This window comes from Plasmodium relictum (assembly GCF_900005765.1).
Source record: "Plasmodium relictum strain SGS1 genome assembly, chromosome: 12".
NCBI lineage: Eukaryota > Apicomplexa > Aconoidasida > Haemosporida > Plasmodiidae > Plasmodium > Plasmodium relictum.
Window position 1 is genome coordinate 2,225,649 of NC_041690.1, and position 13,751 is coordinate 2,239,399.

The following is a 13,751-nucleotide window of genomic DNA, read 5'->3' on the forward strand; positions in this document are numbered from 1 at the left end:
TTTTAAATATTTACCCTTTTTTTTTCTCTTTTTCTTTTTGAATGTGTATTTACATCTTTTTTTTTTTTTTTTTTTTAGCATACAACTGCGAAAAAATATGCAGAAATATTTCATTCACATGTATCACCATGAAAAAAAAAAATAAAATGATTAAAAAAAATTAAAAATAACTTATGTGCATACACATTGTAATTCTGTAAATACATGTATTTATTAATTACTTATACCATAAACAATATAAAAAAGCAAAATATAAAGAATATAGGTGCTTTCTTTTAAAATAAATTCTACAATATTTTTTATTTTTTTATTTTTTATATTTGTCTTTATATCTAAAACAATTTTCATATTGATATATATAATTTTGTGCCATATTAAAAGAAAAAAAAATAAAATTTTTATATATAATAACCACATTTAGAAATATTCTATTTTTTATTTAGAAGGTATTTTTGACATATATGTAGTAATTCAAATTGGCAATATTATTTAAAATAATATCAAAAAATTTTTTAGTGATGAATATTTTATAAAAAAATAAAGAAATCTTAGTTTCTTCTTCTAGATAGATGCCCATTGTATTTCTCATTTCTTTTTCTTTTTTTGTTAAATATGAAGAGAAATGATGAAAAAAGGAATAACATTAGCTTAAATTGTAAAGTAGGTATAAATATTCAGAAAAATATAAGCAAGCATCTCATTACATCAAAAGGGAAACATAATTTACAAAGATATAGAAGATGTAAAAACGAATTTAAAGAAAATTTAGAATATACAAAAATTAAAAATAATGTGAAAAACGAGACACATATAAAAAATGGATTAACCAGAAGTTCAAAAAACTTTGTACTTAAGGAAGATATACTAAATGAAAATAATATAAATAATAAATATTCCATTAACAAGATAATGAAAGAAGAAAATATAGAAAACGCCAAAGAAAAACATAATTATAAAATTTTTAAAAAGGATAGAGTATTTAATTATAAAAAGTATTATGAAAGAGTAAATCAGTGGAAGGAAAAGAGATGTACCTTCACTAATTGTGGGAATAAAATAAAAAAAAAAGAAATAGGATTAGAAAATAAAAAAAAAGGTTTAAGTAAAATATTAAAATATACTGAACCAAAAAAGAATACAAAAAGAAAATATGATAAATATGAGAACTCATATAAACAAAAAACTACAAATAATATCAGAAATTATTTAAATGAAATACAGATTAAAAAAAAGAGTACAAGATATTTACAAAATGAAAAAAATATTAAGAATAATGTAAATTATAATCATAACAAAAGAAATAACGAAATTTTATACAACAAGAAAAAAGATAAAAAAGTTGTTCATATATCTAATGGTGACAATTTTCAAGATAACAATAATGATAATAAAAATAATAGAGTTTGTGACAATTATATAAATTTTAGTTGTAATAATAATAGAAATTATAGCAAATCTCACAACAATATTATTCCTTTGAAATTAAGCAGCAATAAAATAAGAATTACAAATAAAAACACAATAAGTAGATATAGTATAGACAAACTCAAATCAAATGAAACTATATTAGAAAATGCAGAAAAGAATATATGTTCAAATAAAACAATAATAAATAGTTTTGATTATATTGATTCTTTTAATAATTTTTCAACTAATCCTACTTTCCTCGTCAAATCTAATGAAACTATTTTCCATGCTCCCTTAAAAAGCAATTTAATTAATCTTGAAAATAAATCAAAATTTAATTTATTTAATAAAAAATACATGGAACAAGGTTATAAAAATTATAGTACAAAAGTAAGAACTATTCCTAATTTGAATATTTTATATCCTTTACAAAAAGACGATAACGAAAAAATACAAAAAAATCAAAAAGATAATTATTCTAAAGACATAATAAAAAATGAATATTTAGATACTAGTTGTAAAATGGAAATACTAAAATGTACAAATGATATAAATATAACAAATATGAAAATTAAATTAAAAAAAGAAACAAAAAAAAGTGTAAGCATGGAAAATTGTAAAAGTTCTTATAATTATCATAAAGAGAACTGCTTAACAAGTTTCCTTAGTGACAAGGAAATGAATAAAAGAAAAAAGAAATTATTAAATAATGTTAAAACCAGTATATATAATGAAAGGAATATTTTAAAAAAAAATGATATATTATGTAATTATGATAATAATTTTCTAATTAAAAATGATTTAGAGAATAATAATAAAAAATATAGTTACAAACAATTATATACCTCAAAAAATAATATTTCGTCTATTTTGAATATAAAAAATCCTTTCATATGTGTATACGAAAATGTAAAATATTTTGATGATATTATAGTTGATAAGAAAGAATCAAATAAAGAAAAGAGTTCTCGCACTTTTAATAGTATAACTTTATGTAATAAAAATAAATATATATCAGAAAATAGAGTAAATAATTACTCATTTATGAAGACTAATAAAATTGAAAAAAAAAACATTAAAAATAATGAAGTAATGAAAATTGAAACAGATAAAATATATTCCAATGAAAATTATTCTTTTAATAATAATATTCAAATAAAGAAAAATCCTTTTAAAAATTTAAATTTGGATATAGAAAATTACAAAATGAAACATGAAATATTAGACCACAAAAAGTATGGTAAAAAAAATTTCAAAAATAAAAAATATTTTAAAAGATTTAACAGATTCCATAAAAAAAAAAAAGAAAAAAATTTAATTATGCTAGAAAATATGCATGATATAAAAGAGAAAAAATTATATTCTGATAATAATTATAGGTCTTTAGAATTAGACAATGAAATATTAAATATTAATAAACATAAAAAACTAGTTCATATAAAAGAAAAAGACATAAAGAGAAATTTTGATATATTTTTGTGTTTATTTATGAAACATGAAAAAAACGAGTCTTTTCTTTTTTGCTTAATATTTGACGAAGAATTGACGAAATATTCTTTTTTTTATCATAACCATATAAAACCAATTTTAGATGATTATAAAAAATCAAAATTCGAAAAATTAAAAAAGGAAGATAGAAATTCAACATTTAGAGATTATAATTGTATAAGTTTAAATAAAATAATAGTAGAAATTATGATTCCTACAATAAAAAATAATTACTTAAAATATATAAATGAGCTATATAATAAAAAAGAAAGTGATGTTGAGATCAGTTCTTCAGATGAATTACAAAGAGAAATAAGAGAAATTAATAAAGAGATAAAAAATTTGGAAATAAAGTCTCTTGATAAGCATACAAAAGAATTACCAATCAGAACTGTTAATAATTACGAAAAAAAAATAAAATTAATTGAAAAACCAAAGTGGAGTAAGGAAAAGAATTTAAAAAAACTATTAAGGAAACAACAAAATTATAATCCTTTTACTATTTTTGGTACAAGTATAAAAGAAGTAAATCTAGAAGAAATATTTACTTTGGAAGTATATAATCATTATGTTACCAATGAAGATAGATTTCAAAACAGAATATTACATGAATTATATGTTGGGAATTATATAAAAAATTTGTATCAGAAAATTAATTATGATGAGTGGTATTATGTTTTAGATTCTCTAAAGAAAAATTGGAAATATTTTGCTAATCTTGAATGTAACATGCTTTTAGATCCACTATTATTAGAAGAAATTTTGTGGTATATAGATAATAATAAGATGTACAAGGACAAAAGCAAGGAAATGTATATTTATGAAACTTGCTTTTGCCCTACTCCTGATCCATGTAAAGAAATAAATTTAAATGATACAAAGAATTTTTACAATTCTATGGCTAATAAATACACTTCTCACAAAGAAATGAAATATAAAAAATTATCATTGCATGAAGGGACTTCATATTCCAATAATTTAATATTTAAATATGATGAGATGAATAGAGAATATAAGTCATCATATATAAAAAAAAAAAAAGTATTAACAAAAGAAAATTTATCTTTCAATATACCTAGGCCATCTAGTGCAATATATTATGATTCAGAATTTTTTCAGAAAAAACTAAAAAAGCATATTTTTACGAAAAAAATGAAAACTAATAATCATTATAATGTAGATTCACCAAAGTGTGAGGAAGACACCTATCTTCTAAAGTTTAAATCAAATAAATGGATTTCTCAAAATTTTTTCGATAATTTTTTTTTTAATTATTATTTATATAATTTCACTAGAACTAATCGTAAGTACAATTCTGTAATTTAATTTTCATGCTTTATTTCTTTTAAAATATCATTGGCATTTAAAAAATAAACTTATAAAAAAAATGTTGGAATACTATAAAAAAATTATGTATACACATACGTATACTTATGAACAATTTTTATTTATTTTTCTAAGAATTAACAATATTTTATATTTATATATTCTTTTTTTAATTAACGACCATAAAAACGTTGTATATAATAATATAATTAAAAATTTGTTCAATTATTATTATTATTATTATTTCCATTGTACTATATGATATTTTCCTTTATTTATTTGAAAATATTCACCATATATTCTTAGGTTTATTTGCTATTTTTTTTATTTAAAAAATAAAATAGTGATTCCTTTTTTGAAGAGATAAAAAAATTAATTATTTTTTTATAATTTTAAAAAAAAATGTATATTTTATATAATATATTTCTGTAATATATCTATCAGTAGTAATTTTTTTAAATCAAAGAAAATTTATAGTTTATATTCAAATATACTAATATATTTTTAAAATGAATTCCGTATACTTTAGAGAAAATAAATTATTTGTTATTATTATTATCTTTTTTAATTATCGTGAAATTTAATGAGCAAATGTATTTTTTTGTAATTATTTAACAAAAATATTCTAATATTCAAAAATGATATATGGAATAAGGGTAATTATTAAAGACATTTTCCAAGAATATGTTAGATGCATATATTAAAGAATTCTTCATAAGGCAATCAAAGATAAAAAAATATTTCTTTAAATTTAATTTCTTAATGATTACATAATATATAATACTTCAAACTTTTCATAATTTGAATAAAAAAAAGAAAAAATTAAAATATATATCAGCTGTGAAGAACAAAAAATAAATTAACATTAAATTGCATGGTTTTAATGCTTTAATTTTTTAAGTCCAAACACAAATTCTTCTTACATTTCCAACTTATTTAAACTGATTATAAAATGTTATTTATAAGGGGTTCAAAAATAAAATTAAGTTAAACTGTTTATATTTGTACTATTTTTCTATGCACTTATTCGTATCTTTAATATCAATTTTTTTTTAAAATTACAGCAAAGTTTAATTTTAAGAGAACTATTCATTAAATTACATAGAAAATGTATTAATGTTCATATATTTAAGTTATTTATTTTTTTTTTTTTTGTGTGTGTATATGCATCAGTTCAAGAAAAAAAAAAGGCACATTTTTTTTTTATACATATGGCATTAAAATGGTGCATATTTGTGTCTACATTTTTTATTGAATAATAATTTGAAATACAAATTATTTTACATGTATGTTGTTTTTTTTTTTTTCTTTGTCATCTTTTGTATTAAAGTTAAGTTATTAAATTTTTTAATTTATTATACATTATTTTTGTTTTTATATTACATTTATATTCTTTTTAATGGGAAAAAAAAAAATATAATTTATCATTTTCAATAGTTCACTTACGAATTTATGATAAATTACTGTTTTTGAAAAAAGAGAAACTAACTTTCCTTTTTTCAATTTAAACTGCATTTATAATGTTAAAACTATCTTTATAATTTCCATTTTTTGTTATGTATAACGATTCTTGTTTAATTAATTTGTTGTTTTATATATAGCTTATTTATTTTTTTTTTTTTTTTTGAATCGGATTATTAGCTTACTAATATTTTTTTATTTGTATATATTCTTATTACATATTAATCTTTAAAAGCACTTATATATATAAAAAGTAAAAATTAATTTTTTTTTTTTTTCTTGTCATTTTTTTAATTATGTAATGTAATTATATACAAATGCATATTTTTATTTATTTTACTTTTTTAGTGCACTTCTTAGATCAGCATACAAATAATTTCAGCATTAAGGATTCAGGTGAAAAAAATATAAAAAAACACAAAAACATTACCTGTTCATAATATAACAATATTTCTAATTTATATAATTCAATTTTCGTTAATTTTAGTTATTTAATACACAAAAGTACTCTTTACTTTTCTTAAATTTTTTTATTTTATTTTATTATTTTTTTTTTAATTTATATGTTGTTCTGTCCATCTATTTAATTTTACCATTTTATGAAATTTTCTTTTTTATATTTTAACTTGTTTTTCTATGTGCTTTTTTTTTTTTTTTTATTGTACATTAAAAAAAAATTTAGAGGCTTTTATAAATATTTACATATTTGTATGATAAAAGTATATGAAATTGTTGTATATTTGTTTTTTTTGTAAAAATTATATTTGTATATACCTTTTTTCTCTTTTTATAAAGGTCTTGATAGAAATAATATATTTTTTTCTGAGCCATATCATAAAATAGCAGGAAAAGAAAATTACCAAAATTATGAATTAAACGAGGTTCTTGCAGAGCAAATTTACAAAAACATAAAAAATAATTTTAATTATATAAAAGACGTAAGTAATAAACGATATATTTTTTTGATATATTTATATTCTTGTTATAAATAAAAAAAAAATTATGCAAAATTGTTATATTGAAGTTTATCTAAATATTTCAATATACATATATATTTTAACTTTTTTTTTTTTTCCTTATGTAGACTCAATATAATTTACTTAAAAAAAATATTTATCAAAAAGATAATTTGCAAGTCCTATTGGAAAATAAAGAATTAAGAAAAAAGGATAAAATAAATAGTGAAAATTTGGAAAATAAAGAAGATTTATTGAAGACTGAATTTATAAAGTTAAGTAATACAGATACAATTCCTCATCTTAAAACTCATAATATACTAAAGAATAACAAAAATAACATAGAAATTTATCACCACATTCCTTCTTTAAATTCTGAAAGTCTTACTAAATTTAAAAGTATTAACCAAACAGAAATTTTAGATAAAAAAGAGGAAAAAATGTGTGACCCTAGATATAATGAGTATCCACCTATGAATGGTTTTGGATATAATCATCACAACACAAGCAATGGAAATGGATTTTATGCGAACACATATAATAAAGAACCTGCAAATTTAACAATGCAGCAACATAATATGCATGGAAGAAACAACTTGATGTTCGAAGATGGCAATGTTCCATATGGTCTTTACGATCAGTCAAATTTTTCAGGAACTAATTCTTTGATGTGTGGAAATGTTCCTCCTAATGAACCTAAAATAATGTATAGGAGAAATGGTATGAACGAACAACCTTATAATAACTATCCGATGACTAATGGAATGGAATATAACTACCCTGTATATGGACAACAATTTAATCCTAATATAAGGAGAAATACAATGAATGGAGGATACATGCATGAATGTCATTATGCTAATAATGCCAATAGTGCTATATCTAAATCTGCTTGCAGTAGTATAATTGATAAGGATCATAAAAAAGAAATGTGTAGAAAAAATATATCAAAAGTAAAAAAAGGAGATATAGATATTAACATAGAAACATCCTCTTCAAATCGTAAAGGTGTTACAATTGATTTAAATATAGGTGTGGGGAATTAACGTTTTTTATTTTAAATTCTTCTTATAAAATTTAATTAATAAGACTCATATAAAAATTTTCCATATGTGAGTTCTTTTTATTATATCACTTTTTCAAATAATAAAGAAGACACCTTAAGAATTCATTGCCTGAATACATTAATTTTTATTTCTTAAAAAAGTAGAATATATTGTGTATTTCTACAGGATTAATGTTTTACAATGTTACTATTTAATTTAGAGTGTTTGATTTTTCTTTGATTGCTCTTTTTGTCATTTTACTTTTTATTCATTCATTCTTTCATTTTTTTTTTTTTTTTTTTTGTAATTGATTACTTATTTATTTTTAATTCATGTTTAAATAATACTTAGATTTTAATTACATTTTACGATATTAATGTATTGCATTGATTATATAACTCTTTTTTTATATATTATTTAAAATAATATTACCATTTTTAGTTCATAAAAAATTTCTAATAATTAATATCATCAAAAATTTAAGTAAAGATTGATTTTTCGTTTAAAACTAATTATTATGTAAATTGTTAGTAACTAGGAATAAAAAGTTAATTTAAAAATATAAAAAAAAAAAAAAGAAACTAAATTCCTCATTATAATACATATAGAATTTACTAATGTAATTAATATATATAAAGATACAATATGAATTTCAATTTATATTTAATTAAAAATTTCCTATTAAAAATTTTGAAGATGAAAAATGAGTTAAATTACAAAAATATATGTACTATTTATAAATAACAAAAATATATTTTTTGAACATATATATATATATATTATATTTTGTATCAGCATATAAAAAATTATGAAAACATTTTATATTTTTAGAATTTAGCATAGATTTAAATTATAAAAAAATAAAATTTATATATTATATTATTTCTCTCCATTTATTTAATATAAATACGATAAATGATATAATTTTTTATGTTCATATAGAAATATTACAATTATTATTAAAATGAATTAAAATATTATATATATTAAATAAAATAAAAGTAACAATATATATAGACATAAATGAAAAAATATGTAAACAAATAGTTTGAGGTATTGAAAATATTATAAAATAAAAATGTAGTATTATAAATATAATTAAAAAAACTTTTTTTTTATATATATTGCTATATGTATTAAGTAAAATAGCAAAAATAACAAATGTGTATTCGACCTAATATATCTTAATGAATTCACACTTATATTAGTTATTCTGATTCTTCTTCACTTGACATAGAAAATTCTTCTAAATTGTCATTATTAGATAAAATCATAGAATCTTTTATTTTTTTCATTTTCTTTCTTTTATCATCATCTATAATTTCTGAAGTTTCTCTTTTCTTTTTTATAACTTTTTTCTTTTTTTTCTTGTCATTTATTTTTTCATTTTCGCTATCTTCTTTCTCAGTATTTTTGATATTTTCTAAGCCACTTAATTTCGCCTCTATTTTTTTTAAATAGGTATTTTCATAATTTTGTAATACAATCAGTCTTTGGCTTGATAATGGTAATTTTTCATTTTGAAAATGAATCATTTTATCATGTGCATTATATATATTTATGTTTTTTCTTTTATTTAAAATTATATCAATAGAACTTTTTGCTTGTATCAGTAAACTTTTTATTCTAGATTTAAATACATGAATTTCACATTCTGAGTAATATTTTTTTAAATATGATTCTATAACAATAAAAAATTCTGGAAAAGAAATATGATTTGCCATAAGACCAATATAATCATATAAAAGTACATATATTTTATCATAAATTTGGTGAGCTATTGAAAAATCAGATATTAATTTTTCATCAATTTCTATACTTGTGTTAATATCAAAATTTTCAATAGTCATTCTTACTGTTTGGTTTTTTGAAACTGATCTTATATGCTTATACGATTTCAAACCATTCAAAATGCATGAAAAATATGAAAATAATGGAATATATTTTTTTTTATCTTCCATTATACGAATTAAAATGTTAATAAATTGCAAATTAATAGGTATAAATTTCATATTATTAATTTTTGTTTTCAAAATAGCAATAATTAATATGGTTATACCATATGTTAAAGTATCTAAATTATCACATAGTTTTATAATTTTTGTTAGAAATCTTATTAGCAATATCATATAACTACTATGTAAATGAAATTTTTTTAAATCCATTATATTTTTACTTACTTTTTTATGATCATCTTTTTTTTTATTTGTTTTTTTCTCTTCAAAAAATGTTTTAAATTGCTCTCTAATTTTCTGAATAATTATTTGTATATACCTGAAGGCAATTGTATAAGCAACATCATGTGATAAATAGGTAAATAATTCAATCAAACAGTTTTCTTTAAAATTCATATGGCTTAAATTAGAAATATTATAATTTGTACCGTAATGTATTAAAAAGGATTGAAAAAAATTCTGGTATATTTCAAATATAGTCTTCTCCATATCATAAGTTTTTTTAATTTCATTTTCTTCTTCATATTCTGATTTGGATAAATTATTAAATATAGTTCTTTTTTTTTCATTATATAACTGAAACATATTTTGAATTAATATAAATAAGAAAAAATAAGTTTCATTATTTTTGGAAATAATAAAAAATTTACATATTTTTTTTAAAAAGTGTTTTCCATAACTAAATATTATTATCCATCTCAATATTTCCTTATTTTTAATTATTTTTAAAATTCCTAAACATAAATCATTGTTATTTATGTTTTTTATCTTTATCAGTAATGTTTTAAAAAAATATATAATAATAGGTTTAAATTTTTGAATATTTTTATAGTTACATATATTTTCTAAATCGTATTTATTTGAAGAAAAATTATTATTTTTTATATTTTTATTTTCATCTTCAAATAACTCGTTTTTTTTTATACTTTCTATTTTCCAAATCTTCATTTTTAAATTACCATCATTAGTAATATTATAAAAAAGTGTATCAATGTTATATATTACGTTAAAAACAATAAATAAGGAAGTATCTAGATTCATTGAATATTTATTTTTTTTCTTTTCTATTTTTTTTTTTTTGTTTTTTGTTTTATTAGTGTTTGTTGCCTTAGGTAATTCACTGTCTACTTCATTAACAATAAATAAATCTAAAGCATCTCTATAAAATGATAATAATTTAACTAATTTATTTAGCCTTGTTCTTTTATTAATAGAATTTAAATATTTATTCACGTATTCTATGCTAATTAATTTTGCTTCATTTGTGTTGTCGTCATTACTTAAAATACATTCCTCAAATCTTTTTATGCTATCACTAGAGCTTGTATCACTTAAATCACTTTTATTATAAAATTCTTCTAAATTAAAATTTTCCTTATCTTCTATATCACTATTTTCTTTCAAAATTTTAGTATATTTTAACTTCTTATTGTTGAGTTTTTTTTCTATTGAATTAACTTTCTTTTCTTTTAATGAACTTTCCTTACGATTTTTTGACTGATTTATTTTTTGTTTCTTCTTTTTACATTTTGTCTCCATTTTGAATTTTTTATCTTTATTATTATTCATGGCTTTGTTCATCTTATATTCAATGAAAACAAATATTTTATTTTAATGAAAATATATCTTATTAGTAAGGAAAATCATTTAATTATTTAATCTCTATATATAATTTTAGTTCTAATTTAGTATATGACATTAAAAATTATACAAAATTAAAATAAAAACAAAATTTTTTTTAAAAATATTTGTTTTAAATAAAAAAAATTATTTAAATGATATATTAAAAAAAAAATATTCATATTTATAATGAATAGAAAAATTAATTATCAACATTTATATTTTTTTTTTTTTTATTTTAAAATGAAAATATTATTTTTAAATTAACATTAATCCAATAATATGAGTTAAATATTATTAATAATTAATTTTTTTTTAAAAAATTTTATGGAATGCTTTGAAACAGCTATCACTGTTTTCATCTGCCAACATATTACGCAACAAAAATAAATACTACATATTAAAATTTATTTATCACTATATTTTATATATATAAAAGAATATTAAAAGAAATGAAAAATAGATACTTTTAAAAAAATTTTTTTTTTGTAAATTTTAAAAAAAAGAGTTAATATAGTTTTTATTTTGTACTCTCATGAAATTCTTATAAAATTATGTTTCATTACTCGTTTTTTTTAATTATTAATTTATACATCTTTAAAATACAATTTAATTATATTAACACAGTTTTGCAAGAATATACCTTTTAAAACTTTGTTTTATTTACCATGCATATTTATTTTTCCTATGGTATAATAATTGATTTATAAAAAGTAGAAAAAAAAAAAAGGAAAATTTTTTCATAATTAAAACAATATATATATATTAAAATGTATTTATTATGAATTAGTATTATTAGAACAGTTTGTAACTTTATTCATATTTTAAAATGAAATTAAGGTGGATATGCAACATTAAATTTTCGTAATAATAAAATGATTATAATAATATTTATTTTACTTCTACTTTTATATCATATTTGGAATAAGAACAAAAATTTTATAATAAATTTTTATTATATTAATTCATTTATATGTTTCAATAAATCAAAAAAACATAGCGATATAAGAAAAGAAATGGGAGAATATCAAGGATATTATAGTGATAATTATCTTTAAAATAAAGTATATTTTTAGATTAGCATAACTGTTTTAGTTAAATTTTGCTATAGAAAAATAAAAGAAAATTTTCGTGGATTCATAAATATCTTCTTTTCTTTCTATCAAATTAATTGTTCTTTAATTTATTATACATACAAATATTTTTACATAAATTAAATATATTTATGAAACATTTGTGAAATTTAAATTTTATAAAGTATTTGAACATAGATTATATATTTTACTGTTGAGGTTTTTTACTATATAATTAATGATACATATTTGCATATTTTTTTACTTTATTGTGACAATTGTGGGCATACTTTTATTAAAAATATATAATAAACTTTTATAATTTTTTTTTTTTTTGTTCCTTATACTCTTATGCTTTATTTTATATTGTTTAATATTATTGTAATTACTGTATTACATAAATTATTTTATTAATTTTAGTATTAAAATAAAATAATTAAAAAAAATCATATATGGAAACGTTTTATTCATAGAAAAGATTATTAGTATATTCATTTAAACGATTTTGGGATATTTATTGATCATTTTTAAAAGATATAATAGAAAAAAAAAATTTACAGAGAAAAAAAAATGAGTTGTTTAAAATATATTGAAGATAGTATCAATTCAAATATTAGGGTGGATGGAAGAGCTCTATCAACATATAGATCAATAGAAATAAATAAAAGTATTTTAGTTTCAGCAGATGGAAGTAGCAGCGTTATGAATGAAGAAAATAATGTAATTTGTGGAATAAAACTTTCTTTGGTAACTCCTAATCCAGATACACATGATGAAGGTTTTGTTAATTTACAGATAGATTGTCCAGCATCTGTCGCTACAAACAGAATAAAAAAAGAACATTTACAAACTATGACTTCAATTATTTATGATTTATGCATAAAAAATAATATCAATAAAAAAAAACTTTGTATTTTATCTTCAAAGTTTGTTTGGAGTGTTGATATAAATGTTATGGTTTTGAATGCTGGAGGAGGATTATTAGACATTATTAGCATAGCTATATATGTAGCTTTAAAAAATACTTCTATACCTGTTGTTATACCGAAAAAGCAAATTGAGGAGTCAGATGTATTCAATGATTCTAAAAATAAAGATTATCAGTTAGAAATTGTTGAAAATCAGGAAACAAACTTTCCATATGAAAATGTTCCTATATGCATTTCTATTGGAGAAATAAACAATAAATATATTTATGATATGTCTAAAATTGAAGAAGAGTTGGTTGAAAATATTTTTGTTGTAGCTATTGCATCAAGTGGAAAATGTGTAGCATTTCACAAATTATACGGTATTTCAATGGAAATTTCTTCAATATTAAACATAGCAGAAAACTCCTCAAAAATTTCTCATATTCTTTTTGAGAAGATCAATGAAGCAATTGATAAAATAGAAATGAAAAATTCCTCTTTATAATAA

The 13,751-nt window shown here is 18.7% G+C and overlaps 5 protein-coding genes across 5 annotated transcripts; 4 read left to right on the forward strand and 1 right to left on the reverse strand.

Annotated features, from left to right (window-relative positions):
* Positions 1-612: 612 nt before the first annotated feature.
* PRELSG_1257400 (conserved Plasmodium protein, unknown function) lies at positions 613-4,221 on the forward strand (the record flags this gene model as incomplete). Its single annotated transcript, XM_028678388.1, has 1 exon — positions 613-4,221. The coding sequence occupies one exon, from the start codon at positions 613-615 to the stop codon at positions 4,219-4,221; it is 3,609 nt and encodes a 1,202-aa protein (XP_028534683.1).
* A 1,778-nt stretch (positions 4,222-5,999) lies between these two features.
* PRELSG_1257500 (conserved Plasmodium protein, unknown function) lies at positions 6,000-7,684 on the forward strand (the record flags this gene model as incomplete). Its single annotated transcript, XM_028678390.1, has 3 exons — positions 6,000-6,078; positions 6,478-6,620; positions 6,767-7,684. 3 exons carry the CDS (start codon positions 6,000-6,002, stop codon positions 7,682-7,684), a joined length of 1,140 nt encoding a protein of 379 aa, XP_028534684.1.
* A 1,208-nt stretch (positions 7,685-8,892) lies between these two features.
* Positions 8,893-11,220, reverse strand: PRELSG_1257600 (conserved Plasmodium protein, unknown function; the record flags this gene model as incomplete). The annotated part of the gene is made up of 1 exon (XM_028678391.1): positions 8,893-11,220. The coding sequence occupies one exon, from the start codon at positions 11,218-11,220 to the stop codon at positions 8,893-8,895; it is 2,328 nt and encodes a 775-aa protein (XP_028534685.1).
* A 914-nt stretch (positions 11,221-12,134) lies between these two features.
* Positions 12,135-12,317, forward strand: PRELSG_1257700 (conserved Plasmodium protein, unknown function; the record flags this gene model as incomplete). Its single annotated transcript, XM_028678392.1, has 1 exon — positions 12,135-12,317. The coding sequence occupies one exon, from the start codon at positions 12,135-12,137 to the stop codon at positions 12,315-12,317; it is 183 nt and encodes a 60-aa protein (XP_028534686.1).
* Positions 12,318-12,902: 585 nt separating this feature from the next.
* Positions 12,903-13,748, forward strand: RRP42 (exosome complex component RRP42, putative; the record flags this gene model as incomplete). The annotated part of the gene is made up of 1 exon (XM_028678393.1): positions 12,903-13,748. The coding sequence occupies one exon, from the start codon at positions 12,903-12,905 to the stop codon at positions 13,746-13,748; it is 846 nt and encodes a 281-aa protein (XP_028534687.1).
* Positions 13,749-13,751: the final 3 nt, after the last annotated feature.